General features: G+C 49.7%; 1 protein-coding gene across 11 annotated transcripts in view; it reads right to left on the reverse strand.

The window, feature by feature from the left end:
• Positions 1–24,961, reverse strand: part of RANBP3 (RAN binding protein 3) — a 52,921-nt gene that overhangs the window by 1,555 nt on the left and 26,405 nt on the right. For 3 of the 11 annotated variants that reach the window (XR_016513544.1, XM_090289471.1, XM_090289466.1), the window contains 14 exons: positions 19,646–19,682; positions 19,466–19,552; positions 17,505–17,576; positions 12,113–12,178; positions 11,127–11,219; positions 10,044–10,162; positions 8,799–8,918; positions 6,872–6,975; positions 6,366–6,444; positions 5,150–5,252; positions 4,496–4,620; positions 2,816–2,936; positions 684–826; positions 145–328 (listed from right to left, as the gene is read on the reverse strand). Coding sequence is in view for 10 of the 11 variants with exons in the window: in XM_090289471.1 (XP_090145597.1) it covers positions 145–328; positions 684–826; positions 2,816–2,936; positions 4,496–4,620; positions 5,150–5,252; positions 6,366–6,444; positions 6,872–6,975; positions 8,799–8,918; positions 10,044–10,162; positions 11,127–11,219; positions 12,113–12,178; positions 17,505–17,576; positions 19,466–19,552; positions 19,646–19,682 (1,453 nt within the window). In the remaining variant the exon portion in view is untranslated. Of the gene's footprint in view, positions 1–65; positions 329–683; positions 827–2,815; positions 2,937–4,021; positions 4,199–4,495; positions 4,621–5,149; positions 5,253–6,365; positions 6,445–6,871; positions 6,976–8,798; positions 8,919–10,043; positions 10,163–11,126; positions 11,220–12,112; positions 12,179–17,504; positions 17,577–19,465; positions 19,553–19,645; positions 19,683–24,961 lie in introns of those variants that run through there. The other 8 variants (XM_090289473.1, XM_090289470.1, XM_090289472.1 and 5 more) reach the window with 6 other exon arrangements.

Genomic DNA, 24,961 nt, shown 5'->3' on the forward strand with positions numbered 1-24,961 from the left:
GTCCCCACTATGGAAGGCACCCCCCACCCCCCACCAGGGTCAGGCCTCCACACCAAAACGTCACCCTCAAGCCAATGGCAATGGGTAAGGGGATCTAGGAAACCAGCCCCCTTGTGCCCTTCAGGGAAGGAACCACTGGCTCACCGCCTCCTGTGGGCCCCGACGGAGCCAGGACATCGTCATCGTCACTGTCATCCTCATTGGATGGGGCTGCACCAGGTTCGGGGGCAGGTGTTCTGGCCTCCTGTTCCTGCTCCACACGGCTGCGCAGGGCCAGGATGCGGTGGTGCAGGGCTGCATACAGCTGGCCCGTGTCCTTGGAGCTAGCCTGGGGAGGGCAGAGGAAGTGCTGGTTGTAAGGCCTCATGGGGAGACTGCCCCCTGGGGCTCTCCTCAACCTGGGGACCACAGATTAAAGCTCCCAAGTCCAAGGCCCACCCTGTGAGGGGCTCCCAGAGCCTGTGGCTGGGCTAGCCCTCTGACAGCGGCATTCCTGCCTCTGACTTTGGGGATGGCCTGTGCCCTCAGGGCAGCGCTCAGTGCTCCCCCACCATCCACCCAGCCCTATGGTGACTGCCTGCCTGTGCCGAAGAGCTTCCTTCCTGTGGCGGCTCGGGGTCACTGCCCTGCTCCGGGCAGCTGCTCGGGTTCAGGCGGCCCAGCCTGTCCCCAGGGCTGCTCACCGAGATGAGGAAGACCTTCACACCCTGGTCCTCAGTGTCCATGGCTGTGATGCGAATGCTCTTCTCACTGGCCTTGTCGATCTGCATCTGGGCCCACAGCTTGGTATTGAGGATCAATCGCAGGCTACCCTGGGTCCGCATCACTGCAACCAACAAGGCCACTCAGTCCTGGTCCCCAACCCTGCCCAACAGCCAGCTAGAACAGACACAACTTGGAAAGAAAGCAAACCTCAAGGGCAAAATCCCACGAGTCTCCCAAGCTGCCCACCTGTCTGCTGAGCAACAGCCACCCACATCCTGCAGCTGGCCTGGTACCACCACCTGACTTCCCAGGCCCAGAATCGCCAAGGCCACTGGCAGGGTCAGAGGACACATGTAAGAGTGTTTTATTGGCCCACACAGTATGTGCCAGGATGGTGGCTCCCTTGTGGAGGGGGGTGATTAGGCGGGAGCAGGAGGCAAACTACAGGGAGGCAGGCCAGACAGAGACATTTGTGGGCTGCACATTGGGGACATTCACACTTTACACGACATGTGTCACATTAAAGTTGACTCCCCCTCACTGTTTCCTACTCACAGGCCAAGTCCCAGCTCCTGCCCTGTGGTTTTCTTAAAAAAAGGTTGAGGCCACCCTAGCCAGTGTGGCTCAGTTTGTTGGGCATCGTCCCACAAAGCAAAAGGTTGCTGGTTCAATTCCTGGTCAGGGTACATGCTTATGTTGCAGGTTTGGTCCGCAGTTGGGGGGTGTGAGAGAGGCAACCAATCAAAGTTACTCTCTCACATCAGGTTTCTCTCCCTCTCTTTCTCCCTCCTTTCCCCTCTCTCTAAAAATAAATAAATAAATAAAATAAATAAAATCTTGAAAAAAAAAGGGTTGAGGCCAACCTGCGCTCAGAGCTTCCAACAGGAAGGAGATAAAGACAGACTGAGGGAACCATGTGGCAGAGAAAAACTGGGCACAGATCTTCCCTCTCTGGACGTACATGTGACTCCCCAGTTCTACCCGCGGCAGGCCCAAGGCCACAGTCATCCTGCCTCATCTGTCAGAGCCTACCCAGCCCACCTGTGCCCTGACCCCATGGACACGGGTGACCTGTGCCTGCCTGCCAGCCCAGCATACTTCTGGGAATAAGACTCGTACAGACAGCCCAGGAGCATCATCCACGATAGAAAAATTAGGGACAAACTACGTGTCCATCAATAGGATAATGGCAACATACACTTATTGTTAACAGAATATATTAACGCTTTGAGTGCCAACGTCGCTGTGAGTGACACTGACAAATTTTCCCAAAAGTGCCAGTGTCGCTCTCAGCGACTCTTTTTTCGATGGCTATACATGTAAGTAACAATGGAGTAATTCGTATTTTATGTTTTGTTCTCTTTTTTTGTACCTCAGGTTATATATTGATATAATTTTTTTTCTCATTTTTTAAATTTTATTTTTATTTATTTTATTAAAAAAAAATTTTTTTTTAAACATCACTGTGTGGTTGCCTCTCACTCACGCCCCCAACTGGGGACCTGACGTGCAACCTAGTTATGTGCCCTGACTGGGAATCGAACCAGCGACACTTGGTTCACAGGCCGACACTCAATCCACTGAGTCACACCAGCCAGGGTTTTTTTCTCATGTTGATCCAAATTTCGAATTACATGTGGCACTCAAAGGGTTAATGTAAAAGTTTTCTGGAACAGTCATGTTTTCAAAAAGATTTAACGGACAACAGGAACAGGCTCACCAAGCAGCAGTGAAAAGAGGAGGATACAAAGTTGCCCCATTTCCTTAAAAAAACCACAGAAAAGGAGTGGACCGCTACAACATTAGTAGTAGAGATTTCTCTTTAAAAAGAGATTGCAGTTGATGTTTAATTTCTTTTTCCATTCCACCATAAAACAACTGGCACTGTCATTATCAGAAAATAAGTTTAAAAACTGCTAAGTACTTTTATCCACTCTCACACTCAGGAAGGGGCAGGGCTGGCAGTTGGATCCTCTGGGTCAGGTCTCAGAGTATGGGCACTGGGGGCTCTCCCGCGGGGACCCGCTTCCCTGCTCCTTGGGTCGAGGGGCTGATTTGGGAACTCTGCACCAATCCAGGCCCTCTTCGCAGGGGCCCTACCACAGCTCACCTAGTCGGGACTGTAATGTCCCATCGTCAGTTGATGCCATGTCGTTGAGTCTGAGCAGCCCCCGGCCTCTCTCCACCCAGGACTGTGAGGTCTTGTCAAAGACAAAGAGCTTACACTGGATCTGGAACACAAGGCATCACTCTGGGTGAACAGGAGCCCTGGCTAGGTGGATGCCATTCCAGAGGGATCCCTGGGAGCCTCCATCTAAATCCCATGAACTAACAGGGTCAGCAAACTACCTCCTGGGGTTCACATCTGGCTCTTGGCCAGTTTTCTGTTCTGCCTTCAAACTAGAGTGGATTTTGTACTTTTAGAGGGATATTTAAAAAATTAAAGAAATGCAAATCAAAACCCACACAAGGAGAAACTTCATACCCATTAGGATGGCTACAATCAAAAAGACAGATGATAATAGCTACTGGAGAGGATGTGGAGAAATCAGACATCTCACACACTGCTGGTGGCTGCTATAGAAAACAGTTCCACAAAACATTAAACACGGAGTGACAACATGGCCCAGCAATGCTACTCTTGAATATCCACTCAAGAGGAATGAAACAGTTGTTCACACAAGAACTTGAACACAAATGTTTACAGCAGCAGAATCTATCACAGCTGAAAAGTGGAAACAATTCAAATGTCCATCAACACACTGGAATATTACTCAGCTATGAAAAGGAACAAAGCACTGATGCACACTACAGCGTGGATGAACTTTACAAACACGGTGGTCCGTGAGAGAAGCCAGACACAAAAGGCCACACAGTGTGTGATTCCATTTATGTGAAATGTCCAGAACAGACAAGTCCACAGAGACAGGAAGAAGATTCTTGGTTGTCAGGGGCTGGGGGAGGGGGAGAAGGAGTGACTGCTAATGGGCACACAGTGTCTTTCTGGGGGACAAAAATGTTCTAAATTAGAAAAACAACAATAACAACAAAAGAAAAAATATTCTAAATTAGACAGTAGCGACAGTTGCACATTTATATATATTAAAAACCACCGAATTTTATGCTTCAAAAGGGTAAATTTCTTAGTATGTGCATTATGTCTCAATAAACTGTTATATTAAAAAAAAATAAAAAAGAATATCAACAGACCATAAGTGGTCCTTTATAGGAAGTCTGAAGATCATTATGTTAATATTTCTTAACACGGACAGATTAAAAAACAGTGTTGACTAGGAAAGAAGTATCACTAAAACCTGCATCAAATACTCTCCTATACTATATACACGTGGTTTATAGACACATGTATGTGTGAAAAAATGAAAAGCAGATGAACGGGTGCACAGACCTGGACATGTTGCCTCAGGCCAGGGAGGAAGATGGGGAGAGGGAAAGAGAAGGGTGAAGTGTGGGCTGCATCTGCGATTCTTCTCCCCTAATAAAACAACATGAGGTGCCAGTGTGACAATATAACCACAGCTATAATCCTGGATAGCAAGAAACAAAGCAATATAGACCCATAGGGCTGGTTACGCTCCCAAAAGAAGTCCAACCAAGATCCTGAAGGGTGGGGACTCAGGCTTCTCTGTCACTTCCAAGGAAGGTCTCAGTGCCTGGAGGATGAGCATTGAACCTCTGGGGGATGGATCCCCAGATGCACAGAGAAGCTGTGGGCCACTGTTGGCCTTACACTTCCACCTAAGGGCCAAGAGGCCCACCTGTGGCCACTCACCTGTAATACGTTGCTCTCTGCCTCCTCCCCGGTGATGACTTCCACTTTTTCCAACAAACATTTCCGTGCTGTTGCCTTGGTATAGGCAGCTGCTGATTCGGCCAGGGACTCTGCAATGTTATTAGCTAAACGACATTGACTATTTACTTGGTGGGGGGAGAGTGTGTACCTCACAGGAGACAAAACCGTTGGTTTGGCCTCAAGGGTGCCAGCTACCCCAGGCAGGCTACCCTGGGACTTGAAGTGGACCCCAAAACATGCCAAATAGTTCGGCCTCTGGATCTGAAGGGAGGCCAGCTGGGAGCTGCTGGCCCGGCTCTTGGTCTCCCATTTCTCATTCAGTAGGGTACAGACCTCCCAGAGGGCACTGAAGTGGATCTCCCCCTGAAGGAAGAAAGTGACAACCACCTCAACTACCCTACTCCCAGGTCACCACACAGAGCCAAGGGACTGGCTCTTTTCAGATGAAAATGTCCCCTTTCCGTTCACTGAAAACTGGAGCCCATGGCTTTCTGGCTCTGTCCCAGGGGCTGGTTCACGAGGTTATTACTGCTGTGTTGAGTTGGTCCCTACGTCCCTCCCAGGCAGTGGTGTGGATGACAGGGTCCCGTCACTTGGTACCCCATCCTATGAGGCAGCAGGACTGCAACGTACCTTTCTCGGGGGTGGCCTCCTGGGACGAGGACTCAGACCCAGACTCGACAGCTGAGTTTTCCCTGTTGGCATCTGAAGTGACCTCATTTAATTTGGGGGGGCTCTACAGAAAAATGAAGGCACATGGGGAGCGGTGTGTGGGGGCGGTCCTGGGGGCGCCTACTGCTAAGGAACAGGAAGCTCCTCGGCCTGGCAGCAGCTTCTGAAACTCCCCTGCTGGGCAGAGGGCTGCTTTCTGCCATAGCTTCTCTTCTGTAGCTTTGGGGACCCTCCCAGACCTGGCAGACAGGCCCACACAGCCTTTCCATGGGGTGGGTCCCAGCCTGCTCCCCGCTCTAGCACCACACAATTCTCAAGCATCATTTGGTGTTAAATCCTAATAGAAAAGTGTCCTCACAGACCTGCTGTTGTGCACCACATATGAAATGCCCTTGGAGCCCCCCAAGGGGGCCTCTTGTGGTGCTGCCGGGAGGCATGTGCCACCAGCTGACATCACTTTGGACTGCAGTGTTCACCATCACCTGTGTGAGGTAGTTCTTTGACTATTTCATTTTAATAGAATAGCTTGAGAAAAGCAGCAGGAGGCTCCTTAACCAAATGTAAACTGAGAAGAACACAGAAAGAACTGGTTGGGCCCAAAACAGCACCTTGGCCACACTGACAATGGGCACAATGGGGCTGCGCGTATCTGAGCGGGAGAAGGGATGGAGTGAGGAAACGTGTAAACTGCACCAGCACCCAGCCCTGGCTGTGGTGCACATCAGGACACCATGGGACACAGGGTCCCTCCAAGGCCACTGCACCCATCTCCCACTCTGTGCTGTGACCTCATGGTCAGGTGGGGCTGACCAGCCTTGGCTCCAGAAGTGGCTCAGGGCCCCAGCGGCCTGCGGCTAAAAGACTGTGGTCTGATGGCTGTCACTGCAGCTAGCCTTGGCCGGGAAACAGCATGTGGCCTGTGACCCAGGAAAACCTGTCTTAGGATGAGGGGAGAGAGGAGGTGGAACACGGGCTCCTGGAGAGTAGATAACTCCCCCGCACCCCCAGCTTTAAGCTAAGTTTGAGCTGGGTCTTCTTTCTCTTAGCTACAACTGAAATCATCCTAATCTTCCAAGAGGCAATATGGTAGCCACATCCATGTCCCTTTGATCCAAACCGGGGGGCCCTAAAAGCCTTCTGTGTCCCAGGACAAACAGTCCCCACAAGGGCCACTCACCAAGACGCGCTCGCTCATGTTCTGGCCAAATACAAACTTGTTGCTGGTGGCATCGGCACTACTGTTCGAGTTCTCTAAACTGAAGAGGAGATGGGTTGTGAATTTGGGGGTGGAACCCGGTGGACAACGAAAGGCAGCTGAGCCGCCACCAGCCCATGGGCTCTGCTCTGGGCATGAGGTTCAAGTAAGAGGTCACTGTGAGGGCTGGGCCGGACACCCCCACAGAACTCAGGTCTGCCTCAGGCGTCTGGCAAAGTCTACTGTTTTGGCCCATCCAGAGCTGTGCCAAGTGGGAAAAAAGGAAGGGGCTAGAGGACAACAGGGATTCTGGAGGATTGTGCCCCCTCCCCACCCTCCATCCTGCACCCTGAGGAAGGACCAGGCTGGCTCCTGGTCTGGGTGCTGCCTCCTCCCTGGGTCTGAGTCAGGGCGGATGGATGACCTGGGCCCCTCCGAGGCTGAGGCTCCCTCCACACGACGCTGGACACAGGGCCCAAGACACATACCTGGAGCTGATATACTGAAGGAAATAGTTGGTTGCGGCTGGCGTTTCTGAACTGGGGTGTCCGGCATTCTCCACGTCAGCAGGTTCAGTGTTCTCATTTATTAGCTGGGAAACAGACACACTTGTACTCAAAAGAATGACACATTCTGGACCTCAACAGCCTGGCCTGGCCGCACAACCTCTCAGCCCTGCGACACAGCTCAACACACAGATCCTATCAAATGTGCATGTGGGGGTTTGTGTGCACGCTGGGTGCTGGTGCTGTAATCAATTCCACTACTCCTTGTTTTTAATGGTTAAGGTATAAAAACAATTCATAAAGTGTTAGGGAGCTTTTTCTACCTTGTTAAAAAAAAAAGCACTCAGGTTGGCATCTTGTCAACACTTTCATCAATACTTCTGTACTGAGATCACAAAAGGCTTAGAGATCTGGTGTTTTAAGGGGTTTATTATGAACATAAAAAAGCATTGTTTCTTGAGGGCTTCTCTGATGCCAACTGCCATGTCTGCTCCATCACATATGTGACCTAATGCACTGCTCCTGGGAACCCGGAGGGGTGGAAATGGACCTGGTCCTGTGAGCAAGGAAGCGCAGGCTCAGAGGAGCTCGGAGATCACGGCCTGGAGTCACCCTTCACAGAGAAGGTGGGATGTGACCAAGACCTCAAAGATCATGTGAGCCCTGGACCCCTAGGAGACATGGCCCAGCCCCAATGTCCAGGTAGCGTTTCCCTGCACTTTAGGAGAAGACTCAACCTGCTGTCTGGCCAGGCCCTGCTCTGAGTGCCAGTGGATTTCAAGGCCCTCTCTCTACTTCTGTCCTCCTCCTTGGAGGGAGCAGTCCCCCAAGGGACTCATTATTTTGGCTACAGTCATGTGATAGCAACACCTATTTCTGTGTCTCAGGGCACCTGTGCTTCTCTTGGATAGTGATGTCACAGGAGAATGAAGATGGCATGACTGCTGTTTTCTATGCAGCGACTCATTTCCTTATTTCAGAGTCTCTTACCCTCAGCATCAACGACATTGGGGCTGGATCGTCCTGGGCACTGTGGGGTGTTCAGCAGCATCCCTGACCCCACTCACTCGATGCCAGAAGTACCAACCACAGATGTCCCCACACATGGCCACTGATACTGCCTCTCAGTCCTCTAAAGCAGCTTTTTGCCAGATGAGCTGCTGGAAATGGCACATTCCGTCCCCGTGACTGAGAAAGGTAGCACTGCCTGCACTAGTCTTTCTGAAGCACTAGCACATGGGTGCAGAGCTGAGACCCTCGCCACTGCCAGATGCTCCCACCTCGACTCAGTCCCCAGACTGGACCCACCTGCCTGAGGGGCAGCCAGGAGGTGAGACACTGTTGCTCCCATGGGAGAAAAAACATCTTCCCACCTGCCCTACTTTAGAAAAACAAGGTGAGAGTTCTCAGTCAGGAGTGATTTGGTCCCATATGGAATATTCAGCACTATTTGGGGACATGGGACATGTGTGGTTGTCACAACTGGGAGGATATATTCCTGGTACCTAAAGGGTAGGGGCCAGGGATGCTGCTCAACAACCCACAGTGGTGTGTAGGCCAGGCCTCCCACAAATAAGCACAATCTGGTGTGAATGCTGCTAGTGCTGAGACAGAAAACCCTGAAGGAAACAAAAATCCCTCACTGGCTGCGTCTCTGCCCCTGCTGCCAGAAGCCACTGCTGAGTCCCACTCAGGATGGAGGGAGTGGCAGGCGGCCTGGGTGCCTGAGCAGTAGAGTAAGGGAAGTACGCACAACAAGAAGCTACTGGCTGTGCTGTGAGTCACAGGACCATCACACAACGGTCTCTGTGCCTGCCCCATCCTTAAGCAGAGTCCCATTGTTGAACGTGGGGGAGCATAAGGATGAATTCCTGGGTTCAACAGCTCACCCAGCCCTCCAAGCACATACCTTAACTCTGTCCCTCAAGTTCTGCCCAAACACAAATGCTTGCTGTGCAACTTGTTCTTTTTTCTCATAGTTGTCCTCCTCAGAAGTATTGCTAGACTCATTTTTCTGGGGCTCTTTCTCCTAGTTAAACAGAACAATGACAACTGAAAAGAAGGAACGTATTAGCCTTGATGAGCAAGCTAAGCCACCTTACTGCAGCAGTGCAGGTCCCTTGGGGAAGGTCCCTGGGCTGAGGGATGTCTGAGCTGGGGTTGGAACCAAAAGGAAGAGGGAGGTAGGCAGACCACAGGGCTGGACAGGGGGAGCTCTCAGCAGCTGGAATACAGGGAGGACAGGATGGCTGGGTCACTTCTGGGTCTCCCTCCAGCACAGAACTGCACAGCTGACTGACTGCCCCAAGACCCAGCTCCAAGAAGTGTATGTTATGGAAATAATTTCTAGTTCCAGTTCTGCTAACTGGTTTGAAGGTGGGGGCTCAAGGATGTTTCAAAATGGAACTGTGGACTATCATTTTTCACCATTTGAGCCTGACCATCTACAGGGAGATGGGGGCGGGGGAGGCAGAAGAAAGAGAACCTTCAGCAGCAACTTATCTGCTTAAGTTGCCGGAGTGCAAAGACACAGAGACGCAGTCCGGCTTGTGTGTGAGGCATGGGGCAGTACTGCAAACTGGATTCCAAGTCTGTCTCTGCCATCCCCAAGAGCAGGTGCTTCATGAAATGCCCGTTTCCCAGATGCTCTGCAGCACTACTGGAAAACAGGTGCTTCTGGCCTATATAATTCCAGAAACCTGAAGGAGTTTTTTTTAAAAAACAAATGATTTCTGAGCTTACTTCAATTGGAAAGGGCACACTTGTATGAATCCCCAGAATCGCTGGGGTATGGAAATAAGGAGGGAAGACATTTGCTCGCGTAAAATGGTGCAAGGCCCTCCTTAATGACAGCCATCTTCCTGAACGCTACCCCAGGACCTGTGGAAATGACATGCTAGCCCTGGGTAATGCAGGACTCTATGGCAGAGCTTCGCACCTGGCACCGTACTCTCAGAACCATGGAGACCTGCCCCCCCGCCCGGCCCCCACTCCTGGCGTTGTCAGCTGTGGTTCTGCACTGACACTACTGAGCGAATCCAGAAAGCCTAATCATAGAACACAAGCGCTGCTCAGAGCAGGTAATAGTCCCTGTGCTCAGCAAAGCCCAGGAAGTCTCCCGTGAGGTGCGCTCCTTGACAGGGTGCAGGCAGACCTCGGGGGCTGGTGCCTCGTCAGGAGGGCTTCTCCGTGTGGGGATGCCGGGCGAGGGCGACGGCGCTGTTCCCGTGCAGTCTGCTGGGACGCTGAGCCCGTTGGTGCTGCTGGCTGGGACTGTGGAGACAAAAGGAGAGAGGGAGGGTTGCAGAGCTCGTGCTGGATCACCTCTAGTGCTTCCTTCTGCTATCATGTGGACTAACAGTATATAAATTTTTTTTTTTTAAAGAAAGGACCTGGTACACCACAAAAAGTAACAAATTCTTAGATTAAAATAAAATCAAAACTAAAACTAAGACCTCACAGAAGTAAGAATATCTTATTGATTTTTCTACAAAGAACTGTGTGACTTTTCAGTATATTCAGAAGCAACTAATGAAGAGGAAAAAGAAAAAAGAAAAAGAACGAATATTGGGGGAACAAGTGTGAGTTTTATAAAACCAGTTTTACAAATAATATCTTTATTCTATGCATTTTCTCCTTTAAATAGCTGAGATTACATGACACGCACAGCATTAAAATATGGCTTTGACTGTGGAGCATTACATAAAAAAATCTCCCCTGTAATTAAAAACTCTTCAGAAACAAACTATTTCCCTCATGTGGGATGTTGTGTTGCTTCTGATGAAGAGTTCTTGAATGATAGGGAAAGATTAAGAGGAAGACAAGAGCTCATTCAGATGAAGAAAATTAAGGATTAACTGAAAACCACTGAATATGTGGACTGCAGGGCTGAGCTCTGCCTGCAAACTTGTGAGCAGGTCTGAGCCAGTCAGGGAGTGGAGGCAGCATTTATGAGGCTGGCGCACGCACCAGACACGTGTGTACCAGCAGCCAGGCTCAGCCTTTCTGAAGCTGGCATGTGCACCAGGTGCATGTGCACCAGCAGTCAGGCTCAGCCTTTCGTCTTTCCTGGAATCACCAGGGACCTTCAAGGGTTGTTTCCCAGTGCTCTCTATTTCTTTATTTCTATGTGCTTTTGGCAGATATGACCAATGGCACCTGTGTGGCTGTCCCAGGCATGACTTTTGAAATGCTCTATGCTGCCATGTGAGCCCGGGTACAAGGGATGCGTTCTTACCTGCCTGTGAGAGTGCCTTTGGCTGTGGGGCTTGTAACACTGCCGGGCGAAGCACGCTCCGCTGCTGCTCCTTGGGCTTCTGGCTTGGCAGACCTGGGAACAGACGTCGGTTTGCCCAGGTCCCTTGGACCTCACAGGCAGAAATGCAAGATCTCAGGTTCTCAAACACTTTATAAGACAAATTAAATCCAGCAATCCCCTTCATGTCCCTCATAGGCTACACTCTGTAGGGAAGCATGTTTTTAGAAAAAACAACTGAAGATATTTTCTTTACAACTAGACATGCAGAGCCTGGCTATTGTTATTTTTATATGTGATTAAACAGCATTCCCATATAACCAATCATGTCTGTGAATTCAGTGAGTATAGTAATGCTTTGGGGAAGCCAAGGGACAGCTGTTTCCAAGTGCTGGGCTCAAGGGTCAAGCACAAATGTGAGGGGAAAGATGTGAAGCCACAGGAGACAGCCCAGTTTAGGATACTGCTTCGGGTTAAAGAAAGGCACCTTTTGCACCTACTTTTTAAAAAATGCCACATTGAGAAAACACCTCTGCCAAACACAGCTTCTACAAGGACCATGAAAGAACGCTTCCGGCCATGCCCACGCCCCGCTCACCGGCAGTGTGCCACTGAATGGAGACCACTCTTCTAATCAGCATTAATGCCATGTATGCTGGGGCTAGAATGCCCTGGAGCGACAGCCTGAACCACCTGAGCTATCGCTGGGCCCAGAGCCCAGAGCCCCACACCAGGCCAGGCCTGTTCCCTCGCTATTTCCACGTCAGGGTAGTAAAGGGCTCACAGGTGGGAGGAGCTCCGTGGTCTGACAGGCTCTTTAAAGCAGCTTTCCAGGGCTCATGTGTCAGGTAATAGCCCAGAGCACACTGGTGGGGCTGCCTTAGGCAGCTGTGCAAACAGAAGCTGCACAGAGGCCCAGAGGGTATGAGAAAGCCGTTCCACTCTCCTCTGCCAAGGTGGGCACCTACCTGCGCTGGGTGCCTGGCCATGGATCAGTGTTGGTGGCTTCAACCGGAACCCACTGCTCTTTTCCTCTACAAGCACAAGACAAAAGATAAAAGCAGGCCTGCCTGGGGTGGGGTGGTGAGGCTGGGAGAGAGCAGGGGCAGGAGAGGGCTATAGTCTGGGTCCCAGTGGTCATGGGCCTGGAGAACCAGGGAAATGATTACAAATTGAAACAGAAATGCAGAAATCCTGTCCAACCACCAAGGCTGTAAGGCAGCCCAGGTAAGGAGGCAGGGGGCTGCAGAAAGTGCAGCTCAGGGGGCAAAGTACTGACTATGGAAGACCAGAGGGTGTCAATGGCACAAGACAGAAGTGAGAGTGACCATTCCACCAAGGAGTCCTTCTGCTGGAGGGTGAGTGCAAGGCTGGTTATCCCATGGACCACCTCACCCAGAGGCCTGCCAGGAGGAGCCTGAATGCCATGCTGCACTTGCAGGCCCTGGAGAATGTCAAAGGGCCACTGAATAAAGGTCCCCAGGGACCCATCTCCCATTCCTAGAGGACTTGTCAGGGATGCGTCTCTAATCAGGAGAGGTCTCCGTACTACCAGCAGATGTCTGGAAAACGAGACATGTTTTCTGTGGCAAGAGATCAAGAATGGCAGACAGCAGGCTTACTCTCTTTCCAGGTGTGCTGGGAGAGCTTTGCCTCATTGCTTAATGAGAGCGTTGGAAGGCCCAGGAGAAGGAAGCAGGGCTGCTTGTCCTGGCCACATGCGAGGAGGCGGGTCCTCCCCCAGGACTAGATTTTGGGTTGACAGATATGGGGGTTCCTGGGACATTCAAAACCTGGTTTCTGCTCAGCTACGTGTCCACAGATCCCTTAATCCATGCACCTTGGTGACTTGGGACATCTCAGAAGGGGGCGGGTATGGAGGGGACAGTTTAAGGCACTCCTTGGTGGAAAGGATCAGCATAAAAGGGCTTGTGACTCCAACAGGACAGGCCTGTGCCTGGGGAAGCAGAGGGATAGCAGCATTTTAGGTCACCAGGGGGAACCTTGCTTTTGTGCGAGGGTCCAACCCATCGGAAAAAACCCTTGTCAGGTTGCAGGGAACAAGATCATTATACAATAATCAGTTGTGCATTTCTATATGCTGGCAATGAACAACCCAAAAATGAAGTCAAGAAAAACAATTCCATTTACAATAGCACAAAAGAGAGTAACATGCTTGAGAATAAGTTTAACAAATAAAAACTATAAAATATAAAATGTTGTTGGAAGAAAGAAAAGACTTAAAATAAATGAAAAGAATACCTCTAAATATCATACAGTATGTAATTTCATTTATATGAAATGTACAGAACAGACAAATTCAGAGACAGAAAGTGGATTTGTCGTTGCCAGGTGCTGGGAAAGATGAAATGGGGAGTGACTGCTAAAGAATATGGGGTTTCTTTTGGGGTTGATTAAAATGTTTTAAAATTAATTAGGGTGATAGTTGTACAACTCTGTAGATATACTGAAAACCAATCAATTATACACTAAAATGATAATGCAAATGCTTTGTCAGATGAGTTTCAGGTAGGAAACAAAATCAAGCCAGAATTCCAGATGAAACAGAAGGGCCCTCTTCCTGTTGTCTACATGTTGGTGAGCCAAACTGCTCTCCTTGGGCAAAAACGGGATTATGGAAACTCTCACTGCTAGTTAGTAGAAAGGATGGAGGCCCTAGCTGGTTAGCTCAGTTGGTTAGAGCATTGTCTCCTAACACATCAAGGTTGCAGGTTCGATCCCTGGTCAAGAATCAACCAATGAATGTATCAAAAAGTGGAACAATAAATGTTTTTTTCCCTCTCTCTCTCTAAAAATAAATAAGTGAATAATTTTAAACATTTTGAGAAATTAACAAAACCAAAAACCAACAAACAAAACAAAACAAAAACTAGTGGAGCCTGCTGGGATTGTAAGGGCCTCTGTTTGTGGGCTGATGTCTCTCCCATAAGAGTCTAGGTCATAAAAACCACACTCAGGAGAATCAGACAAAACAGGATACAGGGGAAAACTGCCAGATGTTCCTTTTTAGAAGGAAAATACTGAGTTATAGTCCCAAAGCTCAGAGTTATTCAGAAGATGATTGGCAATATAAAAATTAAAACTGAGATACAATTCACAATTTAGGTACTTTTTAAAAGCCCTTAGAGCTGCCTCTGCAATGCTCTCATTATGGTTACAGGTTGGTGTCTGCCACTGTGCTCTGTGCAGAGCCAAAGCTAACAGCCACTGACCCTTGGGGCCAACGTAGGTTGGTCAGTGTGGGCAGTGGGCCCAGAAATCACTGCCACTGAATGCCCACTAACTTTGGGCTTGGTGCCAGGCCCACCCTGAAGATGCACAGGAAATCTATGCGGAATGCTGCAGGGAACCAACGGACAGGCAGACAAAGGTGTACCATAATTCTTTTGGCAACTGGCACTTGGGACAGAAGGGACCCAAAGCAGCAGGGAGGTGTGCTTGCAGGTCAGTCAAACCCTGAGGACCCCATCACAGGCCTCAGAGACCCGCTTTTCCTGCAACGTGGCCGGGGTATAATGAAGCGGCACTGTCTGGAAGCCAGAGCCCCACCACACACGCCAGGGTCATGGGGGTGCACAGGTGGCTGCACTGGTGTCTTCTTGAAGGCACACGCATGCCCTTCTGTGAGCTTGCTTGGGAAGAGGGGTCTCCTTCTGGGGCAGCCTTTTCCCTCTTCCAAATCATGTCTGAAGCACACAGGCTCCTCTGAGGGTGCTTCCTGCTCTGCCTCAGGAAGATTCTGAGTAAATTCTGAGGGAGCAATGCTCACCACCCAGGGAACTTCAGATTCAACACTAAAATATATCAGACTTTAACCTGTTGTACACCAGAGGCTGAAAAGAATCCAAGAGAAGGCAACCTGATGGGGGCTGGGGCCTGTGTAAGGGCGGCGCTGGTGCCAGTGAGAAGAGCGCGTGGCCACATGCAAGGGATGGAGCAGTGAGTAAATGTACCAAGGACAGAGGGAGGCAGGTTTCTTACAGTTAGAAAAGAGAGGCAGAAATACAAAGAGACGAGGCTAAGAGGAACCCTATTGGTGCTGAATTAGAAGTATCCACACGAACCTGGGGTTACTCACATGCAGACAGACAGACAGAAATATGGGTAAATGTAAGCATATGTATGCAACTAAGCATGTGTGTATGTTTTCCTAGCTGTGAGTGTGTGTGTTCCCAGCTCTGGGCACTGAGAGGTCCTGGGAGCAGTGTCAGCCCAATGGTGGCGAGCACATGGAACATCCAGATCTTGGTTCCTTGAGACCATGCTCCACTAGAAGAACCAAGACCCCTTTGAGAAAAGGGGAAAGATGATGAGCCTGGACCCTCTTGTTATGACAGAAAGTAAAGTGCGTGCTTCAAAGGACCCAGGAATCTGGCTTGATGGGGCCCATTGGCTAAATCTGGAATGGTTAAAATGATGATCGAAATAAAATCTGAATATTAAAATAAACACTAATAACAACAGATTATAACCCACTGACTAAAACTGGAATCTGTAAATCCATACTGATACAAATGACTAAGTAAAGTGGGGAAAAGAAAGCTGTTCCTTACAGTTCAATGCCAATTAATAAATGTCAGGGCAAAAAAATCTCCATTTGGCCACCATCAGAGTAATAATTAATTCAAGCAAGAAAACATCACTGGATGCTAACACGGGAAGGAGGGCAAAGTGAGAGAAGGAGATTTCCTCATGTCTCAAAGTATCTCTCCAGAAAACAGCAATCACAAAGGGGGAAGAAATAATGTTACAGTGAGAAGCAGGGCAGATGCCACGAAAACGAAGTGATCAAAGTCAGCCCCAGCAGCACCAGGACAGGGTGTACTTGGAAGAGCATGGCTGCACTTCTGCAGTATTCCGGCTCCAAATATACAACTTGAGTGGGAGCACCAGGAAACACCCAACATATCCCAATTGAAGGACTTCTCCAAAATAACTGGACTGTAATCTTCAAGGTCACAAAAGTCAAGGAAAGAATGAGAACAATTCCAGATGGAAAGGGAGACATTGGATATGGGGCTGGAATCTGATGCCTTTGCTCTGTAGAATGCATGGAACCTCTAGGTAAAGGGACAGGGAAGCATTTCATAAAAATTTTCCGTAAGTTTTAGGTTTTTTCCAAATTAAAGCTAAAAAGTAAAAGGCAGGCAGGCAGACTGGCAAAGATATGAGGTTCACTTCACAGAGCTGGGCACACTGCTTCGGGTACCAGAGACCAGGGCTATGTCAGAGCCTCTGGAGGCAGACTAGGCGGCTCCCTTTCTCAGGTCTGCCCTGCTCTCAGTGCTGCTGGGTAAAAGTTTTGGGGGCAGAGAAAGCGGGGCGAGGCTGTCACTCACAGAGCTCAGAGGTGACTGTGAGATTCATACAGAACTCCATGGCATAAAGGGATCAAGACGTGTGTCTTCAGCGACTGATCCCTAAACCAAAACAGGCTCACAAAGGCTATCACCACAGGACTTGCTCAGCCCGTGCCCCAGGTACAAGTGAAGACTTAAAAACCAAGCTCCTCTTTAGGACTGGGAAGAGGATCAACTCCAGTTTGCTTTTAGAGTCAGAAAAAATTCAACTGTTTGAAATGCTGCCATCAAATCAATCCTCAGTTATAAAAACTTGCCTCTTCCTCAACACTGCTCTCGTGCCAAAGTATGAGTTATCTAGCAATGCTTTTGAAGTCGGGAATGAATTTATATAAGGCAGGTTGGGTTACAGATTCAGGTGGCTAAACTTGCTCATTAAATCTTTTATGAGGAGAAACTTTCAGGAATTATTGGAGTTGGTTCTCCTGCGAAAGACCAAAAAAGGCAGACTCAATGTGCTTCAGAGGGAAGCAAGATATTTTCCTTCAAGTTCTAAAGCTGTGAATAAGTATATGTATTTATCTGAACATTTGAGCCATATTAATTAATGTGAGAATTTAATGCACAGAAAGGGATCTGGGAAATTACATTTCATGTTAGTTACCTTTGGGATGGTAGTGAGTGGGAAAGAGGCAGGCTAATTCTTTAAGTCTATGTATTTCTAATTTGCCTTTGTAAAATGATATAAACGTGTTACTCTTGCAAAATTTTGAAAAACTAGTAATACACATCTTTATTCTTTTTCCAAAAAGGACATAAAAAATCCTTGTAACCAAGCCTCACTTACACAAACAGAAATAAGGGCTTATGAAGTCTCTCACGAGCTGAAGAGCTGAGAAAACATTTAGGCACTGAAAAAGAACCCTGATTTCAATTTGCTCACTCTTGTTAAGATGTTATTTTACAATATCAACTGCTTTTTATCCCAGGAAAACCCCCAGTGACTGGCTGTGAAAAGCAAAGGGACATGAGGGCTCACCTGGTTCTGAGTCAGAATTGCCTGCAGATGGCTCGCAGAAGGTTGATGGCATAAAAACATTGTTTTTTGATACTGTCAGCAAGGAGGTGCAGGCAGGGAAGGGAACAAGAGGAAAAACAGAGTGAGTAGGTGGGGCAGAAATGCCCCAGGTCACTTCTTGGACCTGAGGGGTTGTTCTGACCTCCAAGCCCCATTGTAGTGTGGGAGGTGGGGATCAGCATTATGAATAAGGCCTTTGCCCGCTCTAGACTCTCTCTACAGCAAGAAGGGGGAGTTTCCACCCTAATGGCCTCTGTCGATGTCTAGCAGTTGACTCTGGTCTATTCTGGCCACCTCCCTTGTCCTCGGTCCCCTGGCTTTTCCTGGCACCCTTGGCACGTGCGGGGGCAGCCAGGAGGGAAGTGGAGCACGCCAGATGTTCTGAGTCTTAGCTGGGGCTAAGCCTTAGTCCCTGTTCCTTATCACCAGTGAATGCTCAGAAGTTGGCGGCACCCCATCCCCCCAAAACCACCTGTTTAGATATTACTGGCACCACTCATCTTTCCATTTCCCCCGAGGCCTGGGAGCCCATTATCTTCTAGACCACTAGAGGGGAAAAACGTTTGGTGGTCCTTTGCCCCTTTAGCCTAAGGCCACAGCACAAATCATCTTGTCTCTTCTCTGCTGCACCTTCCTGATGAGAAAGTATGGTCCCGCAGTAGACAGTAAACAGTAAACAAAAGGAACACAATCATAGCCAGGAAGTGGAAGCTTTCTCATTTCATAGAAACACCTACACAACAAGCGGGCAGAGACCCTTCAAAAAGGATGTCCACAGTAGCCTAGACTGCAAACTGTCTGGACAGTTCCTTACTGCCTGATTGGCAATTGACAGTACACCCATTCAGGAGGGTCTTACGAAGTTGTGAAGAAGAACGTGGTAATATCCAAAAAAAGCATTGAGGGAAATAGGTGCGTTATAAAGACAACCTTGAGAGGATGCTCACTTTCTGCACTGACTATTCCTGTAAAGTTTGCATTACTTTTGTAAGCACAAAAAACCTTCGAAGAGTGTCTTTTTTCCCCTTAAAGTGATATCCTTAAGGTTCACAGTTGTAAATATTTTATATGAACTTCCCAAGAATGAAATACAACTTGAGTAACTGGAGATCCTCTTCCAATACACATGTATCTCTAAGCCATGGCTACAGGTAGCACTGGACAATGCCAGAGTGAACCAAGTCTGGACACGGTGGGGAGGGCTGGGGGAAGCCCTGCGGTAGCACTGACCTGCCAATCTGCAGGGGCATCCCAAGCTCAAGGAGCCCCCACTGAGTAGCCCCAGCATTTCTCTCTACTCTGGAACTTGCTCCTTTCCTATGCCAGACTTCGCACAAGCCCTGGCTGGTCTGCTAGCCTCTGTGAACGTGCTCAGATGTGCCCCGTCAAGACACTTGGCCCACCCTTCAAGGTTCACCAAGCCCTCTCCTCCAGTAGCTCAAGGCATTCCACCACCAAAGTGTCTGCTGTGACCACTCAGCTTAGTGTGAACTCTGTGTGTGTGTGTGTGTGTGTCTGGGCTTCTCAACTGGACCACCAGGCTCTAGACACATGGCAGTAGAATCAGGAGAACCCCCCACTTCCCAGTAGCCTTTGGAAGGTGGACTTGTGATTAATGGTCAGAGGCCCCAAGTGGGCTCGGACAGTCCCTTCCCCATTTCAGAGGGACGATTTTTCTTGGTGCATCTTTCTTTATCAGTCCAGTAGGTCACACCTCTCCGTAAGTGTCACTGATCCCAACTGGAGTATCTGGTGTCACACCTCAGGCAAGCTCTAACATTATCGTGACAGAGACCAAGTCCCAGATTGATTCTAACTGGATCTGGGCAGGAGACAGATGGTGAGTAGGAGGCATTGGAGGGGAACAGTGGGCTTATAAATATGGATGCTTTCACCACTCTATAAAGATCTGTAGCTGTTACCTGACTGTGAAGGTGGGAACTGGGTTAAAGAGGATGTCCTTTCTCGCTTGACGGGAGGGCAGTAATTTCCATCCTCTCGGTCAGAATCTACAGAAAATAATGACGGAAGGAGGAGAAGAAAATCAGGCTGCGTCCACTTTTACCATCAAGGATGGTGAAACATTTTAGAGGTTTTCTCACCTTCTCCACCTTCAGGGCTGGAGCCGCCAGCTGACCTCTGAAACGAGAGTACATGTCAGTATGGAAGAGAGGGCCAGGCTGCCCTCTCACCTAACAGCTCATGAACTCTGTAACAGATGGATCCTGAGGGCCAGCTCCCCAGGTTCAGCCACCCAAGTCACAGATGAACTTTCAATGTCATGTGCAGAGCTCCCCCGTGAACCTTCTCATCTGGCTGCCCAGGCCGCGTGCCAAAGAATCCTCTTAATGACTGAGAGCACACTTATAGCACAAGGACTGCTTTCTTTGTTTCTCCACAGGTTACAGTTGCCTAGCGTGTCACCCCCAAATTCAAACACAGTAGAACTTTATCTGGCCACAACTCATTTTGCCACAAGCTGGAAAGTGACCTGTTCTCAACTCTGAAGGGCAGCTGGACTGTTTAATTTTTAAATGGTTGCCTAACACCAGATCGTGGCAGGTTCCATTCCTCACTCTGGCACATTACATGGAAGGAACCCTGTTTCAAGGTAGGCTACTGTTTCCTGAGCAACTCAGAACTTGGATGCCTCAGACCAAAGCCTGCTGCAAAGCGCTCAGAGCAGAACAATTCGGCAGACTATAAAACCCACCTGACGCACATGCTGAGAGAAGGTGGTTAAAGAACCTCCTCCTTAACAACTTTTGGCTTTAGAATGTGAACAACTAGCAAATTAGGAGGCCTGAAATGAGTCCCCTCCCAATCCAGGATAACCCATGATCCCTTCCATATACGTCCCTTCTCAGGGACTTGTGCTTCTTGAGAACTAAGCAACCTAAAGCAAATGTGAAGGGGTGAACATCACTCCTGGGGTGCTCAAGAGCCAGCAGAGAGCCAGTTTTCTCAGTTTCAGAAAAGTCCCTAAGGCTCAAGTTGAGTCAAATGACGACAGCCTGCCTGGAGAAGCTTCGAGGGATAAAATGAAGCAGTGCCTGTGCAAGTGCTTTGCACGTGCACAGCATGTTTGGAGGCAGTAACTGCACTAAACCAAACTGCAGAGGAGGGGGCTAGAGGAGCCCCCCTAAAGCCTGGGCAGCTGGACTCTTGCTGGGGACCTGACATCTTCTTGTTTCCTCTCAAAGGTGGAACCTCAGACTCTACTAGTGAGAACCTCCTAAAGCCTGGGCAACACACTTTTCTCATAAAGGGCCCGGAAGTATTTCCCACCTGTGAGCCACATTTGTGTATGGACCATCCCGTCCTGAAGGACATTGAAAGCTGGGACAGTAAGAAAAAGATCCCAACCTGAACCCTCCCTCCTGTATGAGCCAATGACTTGGATTTGGGTCCGAAAAACCAGCCTGGGCTTCTTGATCCAAGTCTGTGTTCTAAGAGCTCCCTGGAAGTGTCCGTGAAGGAAAGAGGATGACACTGTCCCCAGGTGTGTCTCAGGGGAGACCATCTATCCAAGTGCTTGGGAAACACAAACCCTTATAACAATATGGGCTCAACAGTCCTTGGGGCAGCTTTGAATATGCCACTGGGCCCAAATGGAGCATGAAAGTGGAGTGTGAGGCTGCTCAATCCCTCTCAAAGGCTTGTAGATCTAGTCACTTTCTCCCAGCTCCTCCAATGCCTAAATGGGAAACCTTGGGCAAGTGATCTCACTTGGAATACAGGGTGCGGGCACCCCGTCCCCCACCACAGGAAGTGGCAAGGGGTCAACAGGATAAGCAGCTGATGCCTGCTCAGCCCAGCACCTGACCTCGTTGTAACTGTTCATAGCTCATACCTGGTGGTGGCTGTGCTCTCCCAGCAAGTTCACTTCTGCTGGATGTTACGCGCTTGGGCAGGGCTTGAGAGCTCAGAGATGGGAGTGAACAGCAGAGTCGGGATGTGGAGTAACATCCTGGGGGCAGCAAGGAGGTGAGGGGCCTGGTTTGGGGACCCTTGGATGGGGGTTAAGAGGAGGGTCCTGAGCCCAGGACTTAGCATGGGGTTGCTGAGAGGTGTACTCCCCCAGAGCTAAGATTCCGCAGAGGGCAAGGCCTGGGGTGACATATGATAATGAAGAGATGAGTTATCAGCACACCAGGGTTTTCCTCTCAGATCATCCCCTTCCACAAGTGACATTGAGGTTCCTTCGCAGCAGGCCCAGCCCACCCCCAGCCCATTTCCACCTCTATCCTCAAATCCCATGGCTCTGCACATCCTGTGGGATCTGCTGCTTCCTGGACTGACTTTTGGGACCTGGAAATGTCACCCTCTCTGGCCTCTGCAGACACTGCCCCCTCATCTATTGATGCCCCTCTTCCCCCTCAGGTCCCTCTTTCTTAACTTCCCATATGAGAACCCCTTGGTCCTCCAGCCTCACTGCTCCCTCTTATTCTGATCATGTGACCTGTCAGGGTGCTCTGCTAGACTCTGAGTTCCAGGAAGGGGCTGGCCTGGGATTTGCTCAGTGAAAGACTGGGAGAAGCAGTGAAGGCCTGCATTCCTGAGTTATGCACAGTGGAATGGCTCGCACCCTGGTCAGTGGTCCTGAAAATTGTCAGGCCCAAGTTAACTTGTGTTTTTTCGGTTGTTGTGGAGGATATTCCTCTAGCACCTCAACCTTAAGAGGCCTCCACACTTAACTTTGCTTTGCCTGCTGGCTACCCAGGTTAGTTTCCATGTTGTGAATCTTCCAGGGCTCCTTCTGCTATGAATTTCTAATTTCATTCCACTGTGGTTGGAGAAAACTGTATGGTTTCAATCCTTTTAGATTTACTGAGACTGGTTTTGTGGACTAACAAGTTGGTCTACCCTGGAGAACGTTCCTTGTGCCCATGAGGGGAACATGTACTCTGTTGGGTTCTGTGCTGTTCGAGTCCTCGATGTCCTTATTCATCCGTCTGGATGTTCTACTGATAACTGAAAGTGCAGTATGGAGGTCTCCAACTGTTACGACTTAATTGTCTAGTTCTCCCTTCAGTTCTGCCAGTTTTTGCTTCCAATATTTTGGGGTTCTTTTAATGACACCTAAGTTTCTTATCTCTGCCAATGACACCCCAAAACCTCAGGCATCTGGGTCTTCTTTTGAATTTGAGTGGTGCTAGGAGTCGCTTCCCAGACCAGGAGCTGGGGCCTCTGGTGTGTCAGCTCCATCTCCCAGGGTCCAGGGCTGCTGACCAGGACTGTTGGTCTGTCCCGTACCACCCCTCCTTGCCACCATACTCCAGCCTCTGTCTCCTTCCTGTTTTCTGAGCATGTCAGCACTGCTCCCACCTCAATGTTCCTTTGCTATGTGCTACTCCCAAGGCCTGGAATGCTTTTCCTGCAGGTCCACTCACTGAGACCTTCCGGAAGCCTTTCTCGACCACCGCCAGGGTGCACCTGTGCTCATGACTACTTCAGTGCCCAGAAAGTGAAGGCAGCTCCTCTCCACCCAACCCTCCAGCCTCTACCCCGTTTTGTGTATCAGTTGGAAATGATCTAATGTGTCTGTATGCTGTCTGTCTACAGCTACGATGAGGCCCTATGATGTTTGTTATGCTCACAGCTCATACATGTAACACCCAGGAAACAGTGCACAAAAAGTTCTCAACAAGTATTTATTGCACAAATGGAGCCCACATCCTCTACAACAGCCCCTTAGGTAACCTGGAGAAGAAAAGGTGCCTGGCCAGACAAGATTCAGACACTCCTAGTCCCTTGACTCTAGGAAACCCTCAAATCCATGCCCGAAGTCTCTTGAAAACCCATCCTGTGGGCATGCGGTGGGCTTCTTAGTCCTGGAAAAGTCAGGAGGCCAAGGCCTGGGAAGGACAACACAGGAAAACTCCTCCCAGAAGAGAACCTTACAAAAACGGCTGGACCCTCGTGTGGGGTCTGAAACAGCTGAGAAGCAATGAGGAAACTGATGCTGGCGACTCTTCTCAAAAGAAACTAGTACAAGGAAGCAGGAAGACAGAATGTAGGCCGAGTCACTTCTGCACGCCTTTGGATATGCTGACTCTTCTAGAAATCCTCCACAGCTGTCTGTGTGAGGAGCAACCTGCTGCTACACCCTGCTGGAGAAGGGTTGAGCTTGCTGTCTGGCAGGAAAAGGTTTAGGGAGCAGCAGCTCCCCTTCACACTGCACCCTCCACCCCACGCAAGGCCAATGCCAGCTCTACCAACACTTCCCTTGGATGGCAGCCTGGTGCTCAGGACCTCTTCTGTGTTAGAGCAATCTGGGGGCAACCCCTCACCCCAACCAAGGGAGAGGCTACTCGGGGTCAGCAGAGAGCAATGCCCGGGACTCCAGCTCTTGGACCCCAGGAGTCTGCAGTTTTAAATTCAGGAACCACTATGGACACACACATGAGGAGGGTTCTAAGAGCGGGTTTCAGGATTTATGCTTCTTGGGGAGGAGTGAGAACAGAAGTAGGCTGTGGAAACCCCACTTCCTACTCCACCTCTCCCCACAGTAGTGTCTATCTCTGTGAGAATGACACCTGGAGGACGCTGGGGTCAGCAGCAATGTGGGACACCAGGACGAAAATATCCCCAACTGACACGGACATAAAGAGGCTGAAGAGAAAGCAGAGCAACGATAGCCCTTCAACTGCCTTCTCTGGCGTCAGGGCAGTGAAATGAATAAAGCAGGCACACAGAGCTGGAGAAGTCCTCTGAGGCGGCGGGGGCCGTGGGTTGGAAAGCAGGCCAGTGTGCAGAAGACTTGAAGGGGCTGCTCACCACGGCTTCAGGTGGCATGGCCTTGCCAGCTGGTGGGGACAGGGAGGGGCAGTCCTCTCCCCTCAGAAGCCACTGGGTCTTCCAGGGAAGCAACTCCTTCTGGGAGATGAGTTAAGTCCCTGTTGCCAAGTACAAAATCAGGGGTAACATCTAACCCAGGATGGGAATGCAGGCATGGGAAGCTTCTGTTCTTTGTACAAAGGATGAAATGGTAAAGATTAAAATCATTACACTTATTAGGTATCACCCTCCTCCAAAAAGCCATGGCTTTTGTGAGGCTGGCTGGTGTGGCCTTGAGGGAGACAAAGGTGCCAGTCCAGGGAAGGGAATGGGACAGGTGACTATGTCTCAGAAGCTGACAATGACATGGGCACACAGGTAGTATGCAGGCAGGAAGGGTGCTGCTTTCCAAGATCAAGTCAGAAAGCACTGGATACCATTTGGCCTGCCGGGGCCTCAGAGACCCTGGTCTGGACTGACCAGTTAGAAAGCCTGACTAGCTATGGCAGGGGTCCCCAACCCCCGGGCCACGGACCAATACCAGTCCATGGCCTGTCAGGAACAGGTCACAAGGGAAGCTCACCTGAGCTTCACCTCCTATCTGTCCCCGGCCCCCCAGTCTGTGGAAAACCTGGTCC

This window comes from Furipterus horrens, unplaced genomic scaffold (assembly GCF_987537825.1).
Source record: "Furipterus horrens unplaced genomic scaffold, mFurHor1.1.pri manual_scaffold_10, whole genome shotgun sequence".
Taxonomy (NCBI): Eukaryota; Metazoa; Chordata; class Mammalia; order Chiroptera; family Furipteridae; genus Furipterus; species Furipterus horrens.